This window comes from Phoxinus phoxinus, assembly GCF_949152265.1.
Source record: "Phoxinus phoxinus genome assembly, chromosome: 21".
NCBI lineage: Eukaryota > Metazoa > Chordata > Actinopteri > Cypriniformes > Leuciscidae > Phoxinus > Phoxinus phoxinus.
In genome coordinates this window covers 28,265,488-28,283,391 of record NC_136896.1, presented here as the reverse complement: position 1 = coordinate 28,283,391, position 17,904 = coordinate 28,265,488, and the positions used below count along the sequence as shown (strand labels likewise).

Here is a 17,904-nt window from a genome sequence, read left to right as displayed (position 1 = left end):
TATTTAGGGTAATTTAAAAACGCATGTTCTGGCATTTGAAATACTCCTCCTAGAGAATTAATCCAAACACCACGAAACTCGGTCAGCATGAAGTCAAGACATTGAGGATGAAAAATTGCCAGGGGATTTTTGATATCTCGAACGGTTTGGCCGTGGCGAGGAAACAAATTTATGGCGAATATTGGAAACAGGAAGTGTGTTATAACATCCTCATACATTAACTGATCTTGATGAAACTTCAGCAGTGTGTTCGCTGTAAGAGGCCGATCACATGGATGTGACTATTGTGAGTCAACGTTATAGCGCCACCAACTGGCAGCAGGAACTGTGTCACTTTCAAAATGCTTTAAAATCACCCTCTTATTTTTACCCGATTTGCTTCAAACTTCATCTGTATAATGTAAACACACGGCAGATGTGGACCTGTGAAAGGATTATTGATATCTTAAATACTGTTGCCATGGCAACGCATTAAACTTTAATATTTTTTCCTGATGTTTTTGAGACTCTTAGCATGCTTGAAATTGGATGAAACTCGACAGACACTTTAAATGTATTGCCTAGTACACTTGTGCAAAGTTTCAGAAACGGGCGTGGTAAGGGGCTCAGTAGCGCCACCTTTAGTCAAAAATGGGGTATTAGTTTTACCTACAGTAACAAAAATCGGTATCTATATTTATCTCCCCGAGCCGGACAACTTTCTAATTTACAGTCATTAGCTCCGACCAACAGGAAGTCAGATATTTTGGTTTGAATGTGATTTGATGGGAATTTTGCCAGTCTCTCTCAGTGTCTGTGTGTGTGAGAGAGGAGGGGGGCTTTATTTTAACCCTTTCTCTGCTGTGTGGGACTTTTCTGGCACTTTTGGGGCCCTTAACGTGCTCGAAAACTCTTGAAACTTTGCACACAGGTCAGAACCTGCGGCCATCAGGGCCGGCCTGAAGCTGGTACCCGGGCGTGGCAGGGGAGCTCAACAGCGCCCCCTTGAACGTGGTCCGAAAACTTGGTCCATATATCAAACACGTTTGCATGTAATAATATGAAACTCGGTACACATATAGATTTAATCGGGCCGAACAACTTTCGTGCTCTAAGTTTTACGCCAGTCCAACAGGAAGTCGGCTATTATGGGTTGTTTAAAAACGAATCCCCCTGGAATTTTATATACTCCTCCTAGAAAATTATTTCGATCGCCACCAAACTCAGTCAACATGAAGTCAAGACATGGAGGATGCTAAATTGCGGACGGATTTTTGATATCTCGAACGATTTGGCCGTGGCGAGGAAACGAATTTATGGCGAGAAAAGAGAAACACGATGTGTTATAACGTCTTCATACATTAACTGATCTTGATGAAACTTCAGTAGCGTGTTTGTTGTAAGAGACCGATCACATGGATGTAACTAATGTGAGTCAAAGTTATAGCGCCACCAACTGGCAACAGGAAGTGTGTTACTTTCAAGATGCTTTTGACTAAAGTGGGGGGGTTATTTTTACCTACAGTCACAAAACTCGGTATGTATTTTGTGCACATCGAGCCGGACAACTTTCTCATTTACAGTCATTAGCTCCGACCAACAGGAAGTCAGATATTTTGGTTTGAATGTGGTTTTGTCTCTCTCTGACAGAGTTCCCCTTTGCCATTCTGTGTGTGTGCGTGTGCGCGTGTGTGTGTGTGTGTGTGTGTGTGTGTGTGTGCGTGCGTGCGTGTGTGTGTGTCTGTGTGGGGAGGGGAAGGAGGGCACACACACAGACAGCCCCCCCTGTCTGTGTGTGTGGGGAAGGGGGCAGAAAGACTATTAAAAATAGGTATATTGTGCCATCTAGTGTTTTATACTATGTATACATGACTTTTTTCTTTTAAACAAGTGTTTTAAAGTACAGTCATTTCAATGAATATATATACCACACTTCATAGGAATTTTAGGTGTTGTGATTTCATGTGTCCGTTAAGTCCATGAGACTGTAGGGTGTCTAATTTTTCATTTTAGGTTTCAGAAGGGTGCTCACGCATACTTTGTGGTTGATATGTGCCCCCGATGCGCACTTTTGCAGAACCCACACTGATGCAAGCTCTAAAGCAGACTTCTTCTCGACAGTCATAGCGGAGTTACGTTATTGCCCGTCGTGCACAGGAACCCTAAAGGCACCGGGGTGGCGGTTTTTATATATATATATATATATATATATATATATATATATATATATATATATAAATAAATATAGCTGCAAGCAGCGATGGAGGGCCCAAGCCGGTGGCACCGCCACCTCGGTGCCTTTAGTGCAACTAAAGGCACCGGGGTGGCTGTGCCACCGGCTTGGGCCCGTAATCGCTGCTTGCAGCTATATTTAGGGCCCAAGCCTTGAAAAGGCGAAGGCCCTATTGTTTTCCTTCGGATTATTCTTCTTTATTATTTATTATTTATTATTATTATTATATTACTACCTTTTGGGCACTTTTGGGGGCCTTAACGTGCTCAAAAACTCTTGAAACTTTGCACAAATGTCAGAACCCGCGGCCATTAGAGCCGGACTGAAGCTGGGACCCGGGCGTGGCAGGGGGGCTCGACAGCGCCCCCTGGAACGCGGTCCGAAAACTTGGTCCATAAATCAAACACGCTTGCGTGTAATAATATGAAACTCGGTACACTTATAGATCTCATCGGTTCATATATCCTTCGTGCTCTGACTTTTTACCCCAGCCCAACAGGAAGTCGGCTATTTGGCGTAGTTTAAAAAACACATGCAATGGAATTTAAAATACTCCTCCTAGACGATTCAACCAATCACCACGAAACTCGGTGTGCATGAAGTCAAGACATGGAGGATGAAAAATTGCGAGGGGATTTTTGATATCTCGAACGGTTTGGCCGTGGCGAGGAAACGAATTTATGGCGAATATTGGAAACAGGAAGTGTGTTATAACATCCTCATACATTAATTGATCTTGATGAAACTTCAGCAGTGTGTTCGTTGTAAGAGGCCGATCACATGGATGTGACTATTGTGAGTCAAAGTTATAGCGCCACCAACTGGCAGCAGGAAGTGTGTCACTTTCAAAATGCTTTGAATTCACCCTCTTATTTTTACCCGATTTGCTTCAAACTTTATGTGTATAATGTAAACACACGGCAGATGTAGACCTGTGAAAGAATTATTGATATCTTAAATACTGTTGCCATGGCAACGCTTTAAACTGTTATATTCTTTTTGGGTGCATTTGAGGCTCTTAACATGCTTCAAATTGCATGAAACTCAACATGCATATCAGATTTATTAGGTACTAGGTATGTGTGAAGTTTCAGAAACGGGCGCGGTGGAGGGGCTCAGTAGCGCCACCTTTAGTCAAAAATGGGGTATTAGTTTTACCTACAGTAACAAAAATCGGTATCTATATTTATCTCCCCGAGCCGGACAACTTTCTAATTTACAGTCATTAGCTCCGACCAACAGGAAGTCAGATATTTTGGTTTGAATGTGATTTGATGGGAATTTTGCCAGTCTCTCTCAGTGTCTGTGTGTGTGAGAGAGGAGGGGGGCTTTATTTTAACCCTTTCTCTGCTGTGTGGGACTTCTCGGGCACTTTTGGGGCCCTTAACGTGCTCGAAAACTCTTGAAACTTTGCACACAGGTCAGAACCTGCGGCCATCAGGGCTGGGCTGAAGCTGGTACCCGGGCGTGGCAGGGGAGCTCAACAGCGCCCCCTTGAACGTGGTCCGAAAAACTTGGTCCATATATCAAACACGTTTGCATGTAATAATATGAAACTCGGTACACATATAGATTTAATCGGGCCGAACAACTTTCGTGCTCTAAGTTTTACGCCAGTCCAACAGGAAGTCGGCTATTATGGGCTGTATGAAAATGCATGCCCCTGGAATTTGATATACTCGTCCAAGAAAAATTATCCTATCGCCACCAAACTCGGTCAGCATGAAGTCAAGACATTGAGGACGCTAAATTGCGGACGGATTTTTGATAGCTCGAACGGTTTGGCCGTGGCGAGGAAACAAAATTATGGCGAGAAAAGAGAAACACGATGTGTTATAACATCTTCATACATTAATTGATCTTGATGAAACTTCAGCAGTGTGTTTGTTGTAAGAGGGCGATCACATGGATGTGACTATTGTGAGTCAAAGTTATAGCGCCACCAACTGGCAGCAGGAAGTGTGTTACTTTCAAGATACTTTTGACTAAAGTGGGGGGGTTATTTTTACCTACAGTCACAAAACTCGGTCTGTATATTGTGCTTATCGATCCGGACAACTTTCTCATTTACAGTCATTAGCTCCGACCAACAGGAAGTCAGATATTTTGGTTTGAATGTGGTTTTGTCTCTCTCTGATTTGTTCCCCCTGCCATTCTCTCTGTGTGTGTGTGTGTGTGTGTGTGTGTGTGTGTGTGTGTGTGTGGGGAGGGAGGGAGGGAGGGCACACACACAGACAGCCCCCCCTTTTCTGTGTGTGTTTGGAGGGGAGCAGAAAGACTCACACTGATACAAGCTCTAAAGCAGACTTCTTCTCGACAGTCAAAGCGGGGTTACGTTATTGCCCGTGGTGCACAGGAACCCGAAAGGCAACGGGGGTGGCGGCTTTTTATATATATATATATATATATATATATATATAAATAAATATAGCTGCAAGCAGCGATGGAGGGCCCAAGCCGGTGGCAGCGCCAGCCCGGTGCCTTTAGTGTAACTAAAGGCACCAGGGTGGCGGTGCCACCGGCTTGGGCCCGTAATCGCTGCTTGCAGCTATATTTATTATTATTTTACTACCTTTTGGGCACTTTTGGGGGCCTTAACGTGCTCAAAAACTCTTGAAACTTTGCACAAATGTCAGAACCTGCGGCCATTAGGGCCGCGCTGAAGCTGGGACCCGGGCGTGGCAGGGGGGCTCGGCAGCGCCCCCTGGAATGGGATTCAAAAACATGTCCGTATATCAAACACGCTTACATGTAATAATATGAAACTCGGTACACATATAGATCTCATCGGGCCGAACAACTTTCGTGCTCTAAGTTTTACGCCAGTCCAACAGGAAGTCGGCTATTATGGGCTGTATGGAAACGCATGTTCTGGCATTTTAAACACTTCTCCCAGAGAATTCATCCGATGACCACGAAACTCGGTGTGCATGAAGTCAAGACATGGAGGATGCTAAATTGCGGACGGATTTTTGATATCTCGAACGGTTTGGCCGTGGCAAGGAAACAAATTTATGATTAAAAAAGGATGCATAAAGTGTGTTATAACTTAGTTATAGTTTTACCTACAGTTACAAAACTCAGCGTGTGTTTTGATCTTATCAAGCCGAACAACTTTCTAATTTACAGTCATTAGCTCCGACCAACAGAAAGTCAGATATTGTGGTTTGAATGTGAATTGTGTCTCTCTCTGTCTGTCTGCCATTCTGTGTGTGTGTGTCTGTCTGTGTGGGGAGGGGAGGGGAGGGGGGATCTGTGTATGTGTGTGTGTGAGGAGGGGGGCTAGTTTAGTTTAACCCTTTCTCTGCTGTGTGCAAAATCTCGGGCACTTTTGGGGCCCTTAACGTGCTCGAAAACTCTTGAAATTTTGCACACAGGTCAGAACCATCAGGGCCGGGCTGAAGCTGGTACCCGGGCGTGGCAGGGGGTCTCGACAGCGCCCCCTGGAATGGGATTCAAACACTTGTCCGTATATCAAACACGCTTGCATGTAATAATATGAAACTCGGTACACATTTAGATCTCATCGGGCCGAACAACTTTCGTGCTCTAAGTTTTACGCCAGCCCAACAGGAAGTCGGCTATTGTGATTGGTATGAAAACGCATGCCCCTGGAATTTGAAACACTCTTTCTAGAAAATTCATCCAATCGCAACCAAACTCGGTCAACATGAAGTCAAGACATTGAGGATACTAAATTGCTGACGGATTTTTGATATCTCGAACAGTTTGGCCGTGGCGAGGAAACGAAATTATGGCGAGAAAAGGGAAACACGATGTGTTATAACGTCTTCATACATTAATTGATCTTGATGAAACTTCAGTAGCGTGTTTGTTGTAAGAGAGCGATCACATGGATGTAACTAATGTGAGTCAAAGTTATAGCGCCACCAACTGGCAGCAGGAAGTGTGTTACTTTTGACAAAAGTGGGGGGGTTAGTTTTACCTACAGTCACAAAACTTGGTATGTATATTGTGCACATCGAGCCGGACAACTTTCTGATTTACAGTCATTAGCTCCGACCAACAGGAAGTCAGATATTTTTGTTTGAATGTGGTTTTGTCTCTCTCTGACAGAGTTCCCCCAGCCATTCTCTCTGTGTGTGTGTGTGTGTGTGTGTGTGTGTGTGTGTGTGTGTGTGTGTGTGTGTGTGTGTGTGTGTGTGTGTGTGTGTGTGTGTGTGTGTGTGTGTGTGTGTGTGTGTCTGTGTGTGTGTGTGTGTGTCTGTGTGGGGAGGGGAGGGAGGGCACACACACAGACAGCCCCCTGTCTGTGTGTGTGTGGGGAGGGGAGCAGAAAGACTATGAACAATTGTGCCATCTAGTGTTTTATACTATGTATAAATGTGTTTTTTATTTTAAACAAGTGTTTTAAAGTACACTAATTTCAATTAATGATATGCTGCATTTTTATGTATATTTAAACATTATCAAAGTTAGGATGTCATTTTTTTAGTTTCAAAAGTTATCTGTCTCTGTCTCCCTTTGGCTGTCATTACCCTCCCCTCACTCCCACAGTCTCACTTATTTCTTTCTGTATCAAATAATATTACCATAAACAAAAAGTTTGAGTTTCTTTTTCAATCAATGTATTATGTGTAACTTAAAAATAAGCAGATTAAACAGATATGTTTGAGGGCAAGACATGAAAACGATGAAATATAATATAGTATTAGTAAAAGAGTGCAGTATAGGGTTGGATGAATCAGATAAATAACATATTTTGTTAAAAAAACATTTGGTTAAATAAAATCGAGTGATACATAGGGCTATATTGCCCTCTCAACAGTCAAAGCGGGGTTACGTTATTGCCCGTCGTGCACAGGAACCCGAAAGGCAACGGGGGTGGCGGCTTTATATATATATATATAAATAAATATAGCTGCAAGCAGCGATGGAGGGCCCAAGCCGGTGGCACCGCCACCCTGGTGCCTTTAGTTACACTAAAGGCACCGGGGTGGCGGTGCCACCGGCTTGGGCCCGTAATCGCTGCTTGCAGCTATATTTTTTCTTACGACTATTCGGGCACTTTTGGGTCTCTTAACGTGCTCAAAAACTCTTGAAACTTTGCACACGGGTCAGAACCCGCGGCCATTAGAGCCGGACTGAAGCTGGTACCCGGGCGTGGCAGGGGGGCTCGACAGCGCCCCCTGGAACGGGGTCCGAAATCTTGGTCCATAAATCAAACACGCTTGCATGAAATAATATGAAACTCGGTACACTTATAGATCTCATCGGTTCATATATCCTTCATGCTCTGACTTTTTACCCCAGCCCAACAGGAAGTCGGCTATTTGGCATAGTTAGAAAAACGCATTCAATGGAATTTAAAATACTCCTCCTAGACGATTCAACCAATCGCCACGAAACTCGGTGTGCATGAAGTCAAGACATTGAGGATGAAAAATTGCGAGGGGATTTTTGATATCTCGAACGGTTTGGCCGTGGCGAGGAAACGAATTTATGGCGAATATTGGAAACAGGAAGTGTGTTATAACATCCTCATACATTAATTTATCTTGATGAAACTTCAGCATTGTGTTCGCTGTAAGAGGCCGATCACATGGATGTGACTATTGTGAGTCAAAGTTATAGCGCCACCAACTGGCAGCAGGAAGTGTGTCACTTTCAAAATGCTTTGAATTCACCCTCTTATTTTTACCCGATTTGCTTCAAACTTCATCTGTATAATGTAAACACACGACAGATGTAGACCTGTGAAAGGATTATTGATATCTTAAATACTGTTGCCATGGCAACGCATCAAACTTTAATATTCTTTTTTTATGTTTTTGAGACTCTTAGCATGCTTCAAATTGCATGAAACTCAACATGCATATCACATTTATTGCCTAGTACACTTGTGCGAAGTTTCAGAAATGGGCGTGGTAAGGGGCTCAGTAGCGCCACCTTTAGTCAAAAATGGGGTATTAGTTTTACCTACAGTAACCAAACTCGGTACGTATATTCTTCTCTTCGATCCGGACAACTTTCTAATTTACAGTCATTAGCTCCGACCAACAGGAAGTCAGATATTTTGGTTTGAATGTGTACTTTTTGGAGCATTTTCCCTCTGCCCCTCTGCGTCTCTGTGTGTGTGAGTGTGTGTGTGTGAGGAGGGGGGCTAGTTTAGTTTAACCCTTTCTCTGCTGTGTGCAAAATCTCTGGCACTTTTGAGGGCCTTAACATGCTCGAAAACTCGTGAAATTTTGCACACAGGTCAGAACCCGAAATATTATATTATTATATATAGAATAATAATATACATGTTAAAAATAGGGGGGGGGGGGGGGGGGGGGAGAATATACACACATACCGGTATATATATGTAACCCAGATAGCATTAATTACCAGTAAAGGGTTAAAGGAAAAAGAGTGTTCTAGACGGAAAAGACATGTATCCAACCACACATCGTGCTGCAGTGACTGACACCTCTGTGAGCCAATAGTAGCAGCATATTGAGGAAGCCGCCCACAGGTCGCGCGGGCGCTGTCTTCAGCAGTGAGCAGATGAGAGCGCATTAGATGAAACAGCAGCACGGAGTATTTCTTCAGAAACTCTGCGTTAAAGAATGAATCTTGTACAGAACTAAGTGCATCTGGAAAGTTGGACTTTGGATACATTAGCCTGAAAAGTCGTCAAAGAGTGAATTGATGATCGGAGGAGAGCAGATGTAAAGGATTTCGGAGTGAATCGACGTGAATGATCTTTCTTTTATGAAACTGATTCTATATCGCTTTGGTGAGTGAAAATTCAGCTATCAATCCGTTTCATATAAAAGACATGCCAAAATCTCCGAAGTGATTAAGCAAGAGCTAGTTGAACAGTACACGTGTAATGCGTGAGCTGAATTGGATAGCACGTGGGCTAAAGCTACCACATGTGAAAGAGAAATGCTAATTGTGTCATGAAGTGAGAGCGATTGATTTATAAGCATTGATGAGTTTAAATAAATGTGAAGTTAGATTGATGTGTTATTTTGAAAATGTATATTTGTTACAAGAATGTTTGAATCTGAGATTAATTATTGTGTTTGCCTTGTATTTTGCAAGGCTGGGTTTTTTTGTTTTGTTCTGTGTTTCTGTCTATGTGATCGCCTGCGAGAGATTCCTGCTTTGTGCCAAACTTAATCTCCTGGAGAGGAATTGTCTGATTAAATGGCATGATTGTGTGCGCACAAATGGCGAGCTAGCTGCCCACGGACCCGTTCCACTTTGAACTATGCTTTTTGACCATCAAATGGTAGGACAATTCTGATCTTTCTTGTTTTTTCGGACACGAAAGACTATTTCCTCGAACTTGTTGATTTTTGCCCTTGAAAAGGAGAGACTTTATTTTTTGGAACTCAAACCGATCGAAAGAGAGTTACATGACTCTCTGAACTGAGCCATTTGATCATTTATTTGACTGAGTCAAATTGTTGGGTTCTGTATTTCCAATTACTGTTTTGTTTTGAAAAGAAAAGTGAATTATTGGAAAAACTTCTATATTTGAATTTATTTTGGGTCAAATTGAATATATACTCACACTTTTTGTACATTGAGTTTTGTACATTTTGAATGTAGTATTGTTTTATTATTGTAATTTACTTTGGCTAAGGTGAAAGAGACAGACAAAGTGTTGAGTTTTGAGAGTCCACTTTATTTACACGTTGAGTGAAAAAATATGAAACTTCATTCAATTGAAACCGTTGAGTTGTTGAATCTTTCAGCCTACAAGAAACAATAGAAGAGTTGATGACAATATTTTTATTTTATTTACTGAATGTCATTGATTAATTGTTCACATGTAATTAATTTGAATTGAAACAAACTACAAATAGAACCAGATAGTCAACTATTACCTGCTTCATCATTTCCTACCTCCAGTAGATGTTCCTCACTTCTGATCGCATTGGCCCATATTGAATATTATTGCTAGGTGTAGCATATCAGTTACGTGGTGCGCTACACGCTACATACATATATATATATATATATATATATATATATATATATATATTTTTTTTTTTTCTTATATGTGCCCTCGATGCGCACTTTTGCAGAACCCACACTGATGCAAGCTCTAAAGCAGACTTCTTCTCGACAGTCAAAGTGGAGTTACGTTATTGCCCGTTGTGCACAGGAACCCTAAAGGCACCGGGGTGGCGTTTTTTTTTATTTTATATATATATATATATAAATAAATATAGCTGCAAGCAGCGATGGAGGGCCCAAGCCGGTGGCACCGTCTTCCTGGTGCCTTTAGTGCAACTAAAGGCACCGGGGTGGCGGTGCCACCGGCTTGGGCCCGTAATCGCTGCTTGCAGCTATATTTATTTATATTTAATCTTTGTTAATCTTAGTTAATATAAATACAGCTGTTCATCCTTTGTTTATTCATGTTACTTCACAGTGCATTAGGCTAACTAATGTTAACAACTTTTGATTTTAATAAGGCTACTAGTAAATGGTGAAATTAACATTAACAAAGATTAATAAATGCTGTAGAAGTGCAGTTTATTAATAGTTAATGTTAACTAAATGTAGTTAACTAGAGTTTAATAAATTGAATTTTATTGTCTCTGCTCGTTCTTTCAGTAACATGCGACCTGTCACAAGCGCAGCAGTCTGTCATCTACATCACTCACCGATCAAATAACTTATAAGGCTTTGGCGGGATAAAAATTCACTTTGGCAGCCGCCAAAAAACGTAATATGTAGCGGACGGTGTTTCTGTGGCGCACCGCCCACAAATTAGTATGTGGGAAACACTGCAGTCTAACTGCCAAGAGTGATCGATCACCAAATATAACGTGACATGCACTTGGAAATCAAAAGTTAGTGTATATTTAGTAAAAATACAGCTTTCATTAGTTGTTACAAGTGTAGGCTAGTAATTACTATTTAATAAAATGTCAGAAAAAATAGTTTTGTGACATAAGGTGAAGTGAGAGCTGGGCGGGGCAGTAGGGGGCGGGGCGCTTTCGGTCCGAAATGAGAGTATCGCGGTTCGAACCGTAGGTGGTGTATCGCGGTTTTTCGGTTCGGTTTGAATATCATTACACCCCTAGTAAGTACCAACCTTTTATACCAAAAGTATTAGGATATGATTGGATAGATGAGAAGGTAATAAGTTACGTAACAATTGAGTCTTTCCGGCAGAACTTGCACTAGAGCTTCATTTCTTTCTAGGAGGTGGTTGCAGGGCCACTCCTTCCCCCGGTGGAGGGCCGGGGGAGAACCTCTTCCAAAGAACTGTCAGTCCCATCTCTGAGCACACAGAGTTCACGGACGACAGTGCGCGCCACCCTCGGGTCCCGCCACTCTCGCCCTCCTCTGTCGCCAGACCCCTGGCAGAGCAGGCCCCCATGGAACGCTGGTCCTTCCCTGGCCTCCTCTGTCAGGACGCGGCTAATGACTGTGCCCCCACATCGGGCTGCTATGCCACCCACGTCCGGGCCGGTCATTCCGCTTCGCTGCACCACCGAGGGTACGTCTGTGGTTTCGCATGACCCTGCTGGCACAGTCCTTGGGAGCCTGGCTAGAGCTTCCCAACCTGTCCCGCTGGGTCACGAGAACCATCAAGCTTGGCTACGCGATTCAGTTCGCGCGGTCTCCTCCCCGCTTCAGGGGAGTCCACTTCACTATGGTCGGTGACAATGCCCCTGTCATGAGAGCGGAGGTCGCCACCCTACTGGCGAAGGGTGCGATCGAGACTGTCCCTCCAGCCGAAATGAGGTCCGGCTTCTACAGCAACCTACTTCATTGTACCCAAGAAAACCGGTGGGTTACAGCCAATCCTGGACTTGCGCCTCTTGAACCATTCCCTTCAAAGGCTTCCGTTCAAGATGATCACGGCCTAACGCATTTTCGAATGTGTGCAGCCACAGGATTGGTTTGCAGCGATCGACCTGAAGAACGCCTACTTCCATGTCTCTATTCTTCCTCGACACAGACCGTTCTTACAGTTTGCTTTCGAGGGGCGGGCATACCAGTACGCGGTTCTCCCATTCGGGCTAGCCCTGTCTCCTCGCGTCTTTACTGAGGTCGTCGAGGCAGCCCTTGTGCCGCTACGGCAACACGGGGTTCACATCCTGAGCTATCTCGACGACTGGCTGATCCTAGCTCACTCTCGAGACCAGGTTTGCGAACACAGGGACCTAGTGCTCCGGCACCTAGCTCGTCTGGGCCTTCAGGTCAACTGGGAGAAGAGCAAACTTTGCCCCGTGCAGAGGATCTCTTTTCTCGGTTTGGAAATCGACTCTGTCGCCATGTGCACGCAGCTTACGAGTAGCACGCCCAGTCACTGCTGACTTGTCTGAGACAATTCAAGGGCAAGAGTGCAGTTCCACTGAAACTTTTTCAGAGGCTCCTGGGGCATATGGCATCCGCAGCCGCAGAAACGGCGCTCTGATTGCTTCATATGAGACCGCTTCAGCTCTGGCTTCGCGATCGAGTCCTGAGGTGGGCATGGCAACAAGGCACGCTCCAAGTACCAGTTACTCCGACCTGCCGTCAGACCTTCACCCCGTGGACAACCCTCAGCTTTCTACGGGCCAGAGTGCCCTTAGATCGAGTTTCCAGGCATGTTGTTGTCTCAACGGATGCCTTCTCCACGGGCTGGGGCGCAATGTGCAATGGACATGCTGCCGCGGGCTCCTGGACAGGACCCCACCGCCTATGGCATGTAAATTGCCTCGAGTTGCTGGCAGTACGTCTCACTCTGCACCGCTTCCATGCGCTGCTCAAGAACCAGCACGTACTAGTCCGATCAGACAATACCGCGACAGTAGCGTACAGCAACCGACAAGGTGGTCTACGCTCCCGTCGTATGTCACAACTCGCCCGCCACCTCCTCCTATGGAGACAGAAGCATCTGAGGTCGCTTCGAGCCATTTATATCCCGGGAGACCTGAACTGTGCAGCCGACGAGCTCTCACGGCTTCAGCCTCTTCCTGGAGAATGGAGACTCCATCCCCAGGCGGTTCAGCTGATTTGGGATCAGTTCGGGGACACACAGGTAAACCCGTTTGCCTCCCACTACTCGTCCCACTGCGCCCAGTTTTACTCCCTGATCGAGGGCACGCTCGGCACGGACGCACTGGCGCACAGCTTGCAGCGGGGCCTCCGCAAGTATGTGTTTCCCCCAGTGAGCCTTGCACAGACCCTGTGCAAGATCAGGTAGGAGGAGCAGGTCATATTGGTTGCGCCACACTGGCCCACCCGGACCTGGTTCTCCGAACTTGTGCTCCTCGCAACAGCACCTCCCTGGCCAATTCCTCTGAGGAAGGACCTCCTTTCTCATGGACGGGGCACCCTCGGCCTGATCTTTGGAATCTCCACGTGTGGCTCCTGGACGGGACGAGGTAGGTTTGAGTACCCTACCACCAGCGGTGGTGGCTACCATCACTTCCGCTAGAGCATCATCCACAAGACATGTCTACGCGTTGAAGTGGAACCTCTTTGTCTCCTGATGCTCTTCTCACCGAGAAGACCCCAGAACATGCCCGATCAGTGTCGTGCTTTCCTTCCTGCAAGATGGGTTGGAGCGAAGGCTGTCTCCCTCCACCCTGAAAGTGTATGTTGCTGCTATCGCCGTACATCAGGTAAGGTAAGTCCATGGCAAAGCACGACCTGGTCATCAGGTTCCTGAGAGGAGCGAGGAGACTAAATCCTCCTCGCTAGCCTCTCGTTCCCTCTTGGGACCTCTCAGTGGTTCTAACTGCCCTGCAGAGTGCTCCCTTTGAGCCTCTGCAATCAGTGGAGCTTCAGTTCCTGTCTATCAAGACAGCGCTGTAGACGAAGCGTGCCTGGAATTCGGGCCGGCCTTTTCTCACGTGATCCTGAGACCCCGGCCTGGATATGTGCCCAAGGTTCCCACCACTCCCTTCCGGGACCAGGTGGTGAACCTGCAAGCGCTGCCCCTGGAGGAGGCAGACCCAGCCTGCTCTGTCCAGTACGCGCCCTCCGTGCTTACGTAGACAGAACGCAATGTTTCAGGACCTCAGACCAGCTCTTTGTCTGTTATTGGTGGGAAGCTGAAGGGAAAGGCTCTCCAAGCAAGGTTGTCTCACTGGATAGTGGACGCCATTGCTTTGGCTTACCAGCAGCAAGGTCGACCGTGCCCACTTGGTGTGAAGGCCCACTCCACCCGGAGTGTGGCCTCCTCTTGGGCTCTAGCGCATGGCGCCTCGCTAACACGCTTACAGACATCTGCAGAGCTGCAGGCTGGGCGACACCCAACACATTCGCCAGATTCTACAATCTCCGAGTGGAGCCAGTGTCCTCCCATGTACTCGCTTCAACCAGCCGGTACTAGGACCCGCTTGAGGTGTCTTCGCTTGCCCGCCATTCCACTCCACGGACTGGAAACATGCGATATTCTCCTCAGGTGAGCCTGATAAGCCCTGAGTTCCTCCAGCGCTGTTGACGTCAACGCCAGAGTTATGCCTCAACAGCTTTCGCGTTGGCTAGGTGCCGGCATGTGCATGGTTCCCCCTCTGGGTGACCCCAATGTGTGCATTTCAACTGTAAGCCTCTCTGAGCATGTGTCTTTCCCTTGGCAAGCCAGTCTGCCTCCCCTGGGGTTGAAATATTCCACCCTGCGGGCTGGACACCCCAGTGTTCTCTGTAGGCACCCCCCTCCGGGTCATATGTGTATTCTTAAGCCCACCCCGGGGTCGCCGAAATTGTTGAAATTGAAACAACAAATCACATGAAATTGTTAACAACATCAGCATTGCGTGACTACATTTAATGCCCTTCCGATATTTATATTTGTTTTCGTATTGGCCGGTTGCAGTCTCTTTTTTTCTGTAGCCACTCCGAAGTCTTTCTACAAAGGGTGAATCTCCAGTTGTCACTGGTGACTGTCGTTTGAACCTTTCTGGATCCACCATCAAATTGATTAGTTTAATTACATCAAGTGCTGTGAGCATCCTAGCGTTCTCTAAAAACTCACATGACAAAATGTTTGATATAAGTTATAAGTTGTTATGCCACGTATAAAACATTTTATTCATTTAAAAATTATATTCTTAATATTTCTATTTTTGTTTTTTATGTTTGAGCTTATATATCTCCATAATAATAATAATAATAATAATAATAATGTATAGCATTTATATAGCGCTTCTCTCTGCACTCAAAGCACTTTACATAGAAGGGGGGGATCTCCTCCACCACCAATGTGCAGTATCCACCTGGATATCCATATTAATAACAGTCTGAGTTCTTCTTTGTCTTGAACTGTAAAATCCTAAGAGTCATCTTACTAAATATATGTTGATTAAGTGTCTATCCAGAATGACTTATAAGCAGAAAACTTTTTATTTTGGGTATGTCATTTATGCCTCACTTTCGGAAATGGGGTACAGTATATGGGATACAATATCCAATATATATTGTATAGCCAAATCTTTTATAATATTATTTTATCTCTGCTTCAGGTTAATAACAACGGGCATTTGACATTCGATGAGCCTCTTTCAGAGCCGGTATCCGATTATTCACTGTCGGAAGTCAACAGAGACATCATTGCTCCACTGTGGACAAACATGGACAACACTGTCACTGGAACCATCTCCTATCGTCAGGTCACCAGAGGCGGACTCTTACTAGCAGCCTCAAACAACATAAACCAGTATTTTCCCAGTCTGAACTTCACTGCCTCATGGCTGCTCATTGCTACTTGGGATAAAGTACCATACTTTAACAACTCACAATCTGTAAGCTAGCCTATATGTTAAAGAAAGTTATTTTTGACTTATTTATTTTTTGTTCTAAGCATTATTCAAGTAATTTGATTGGAAATATTGATTTGCAGGTAAACCAATGTTAGGCCAAGGCCAACATAATTATCCAAACTGCTCCAAACCAACATAACTTTTAACTATAGTTTAAAATTGACAGAGTACATGTGCGGTAACATTTACTGTTGATTTGTGAAATTTCACTGGTGGAACAGTCATTCCAATAGGAATCCATGCACACGATCTTGAGTGAACACAACAGAAAGCTGATTGGTTTGAAAATGACGTGTGTGTGAGCAGTGCATTATACATTGTTACGCTACTGACTAGACAATGAACCTTATCTGTCATTCAGATAATTTGGGTAAAAGAAATAGGAAAGCTGTTTATGAATATTAATAATGGGAAGATACATTGCTTTTAGTTTAAGGCACTGCAGAATTAATCAAGCATAAAGGCAGAATTACTCTCTTTCTATGAGCTAATAGGATAATTTTCTCTTTCTGTAAAAGAGTTCATCTTTTCAAGTTGTTTTGGTCTCTGGTGGCTCTCTGTCTTTTGTCATGATGAACTACGGAAATATCTCCTCTACGGATCAATGGTTTCAGGTTAGAAAGAATTAGAACCGTATCTCTGAACTCTATAGTATATAGTAATAATAATATAGAGAACTTGTAAATATCCTTTGCTGCAAAGCCTTTTTGATGATGATTGATTTTTGTTTACTCAGGCTGGCTATGGCACAATAGACTCAACAAATTATTCCTCAATCCCTGTGGCTGATGAAAATAAGCTGTCCAATGTCAATGTCCCGGGACGCTGGGCATTTCGTGTTGATGGTGGACCTGAAGAGGGTAATCCTTTGACTCTGTTTAATCCGTGCAGTGACTTTATTTACACCAAGTACCACATCTGGGGCCTATACCATGAAGCCAGTTTAGGTGGCTAGCCAGCTATGTTTCAGCTTAGTTTCCGCCAACCCTGGGTTTTAGGTACTATGAAAGTAGCTCGGCTTTAATCGGTGTTCGTTGCCATGGTACCTTACGCTGCACGGCTAACCTGCTCCGGGGCAGGTTAAGTTCTGGATTCGAGATCTCAGACTGAAGTTTGACCAATCAAGAGAGAGAGCAAGAGAAAGTTGCATTAATAAATAAAAATATTCATGCTAAAGTGTTACTTGGTTAAATAAATTCACATACTGAGATCAGTTTAATCCAGCTGTTTGATCTCTAATTTATTTATTTTTTAAATGTGGCGCCTCCTCAGCTCACAGTCCGGCTCCTTTAGTGTGCAGTCTAGCTCTATAGGCTCCTTTGGTAAAGGGCCCTGACTGAGTCTGTTTCCACCTGAAAACAATTCCACCACAAACATGATCATTACAAGTTTTCTGGAGGTTAATCAACTCACAAAAAGTTCCTTGACAAACACATGTAATTTATGTCAAGGGTTTTAAATCCTTACCTTGTTCACATTTCTTCTGAAGCCTGTTGAGGTAGAGGCTTCAGTTTCTGGGACAGGTTGTGAAAAATCCTACAATAAAAGAGATGTGTAAGGGCCAGTCCCTGTTTTATGCCACACATTCAAATGTTTGCCTTAATAAAAAGCCCAGTGCATTCACCTCAGCAACTGTCTCAGAACACAGACAGTGTCTTCATCATTTCCTCCACCCTAATAAATAAAAGTAGGCCAATATAAAGCAGGTTATGTTTCTGGTGTTCTGTCTGCTGCATACTGACCTCTGTGTGGGAGACTGTGTATGTGTGTGCTGGCTTCAACAGGGACACTGCATTTCCCTCGACTGCAGAACATACTGTCAGCCTTATTTCAAACTTAAAATAGTAATGTATCGCACACGTACCCAGTGTTACTTGCTTAGAGGAGCCAGCACCAGGGTCAGATTGTACAGCACCTGTAATCCCATCCATAATCGGCCATCCCTTATTGCTACTCAGAGCCAAC

The 17,904-nt window shown here is 44.4% G+C and overlaps 1 protein-coding gene across 1 annotated transcript in view; it reads left to right on the top strand.

Moving 5' to 3' along the window:
• The window catches only part of LOC306989618 (uncharacterized protein), a gene marked incomplete at its 3' end in the record, with an annotated part of 71,030 nt that overhangs the window by 32,213 nt on the left and 20,913 nt on the right, over positions 1-17,904 (top strand). The window contains exons 9-11 of the mRNA XM_079595466.1: positions 15,643-15,921; positions 16,458-16,553; positions 16,676-16,799. Of these exons, the coding sequence (XP_079451592.1) occupies positions 15,643-15,921; positions 16,458-16,553; positions 16,676-16,799 (499 nt within the window). The remainder of the gene's footprint in view (positions 1-15,642; positions 15,922-16,457; positions 16,554-16,675; positions 16,800-17,904) is intronic.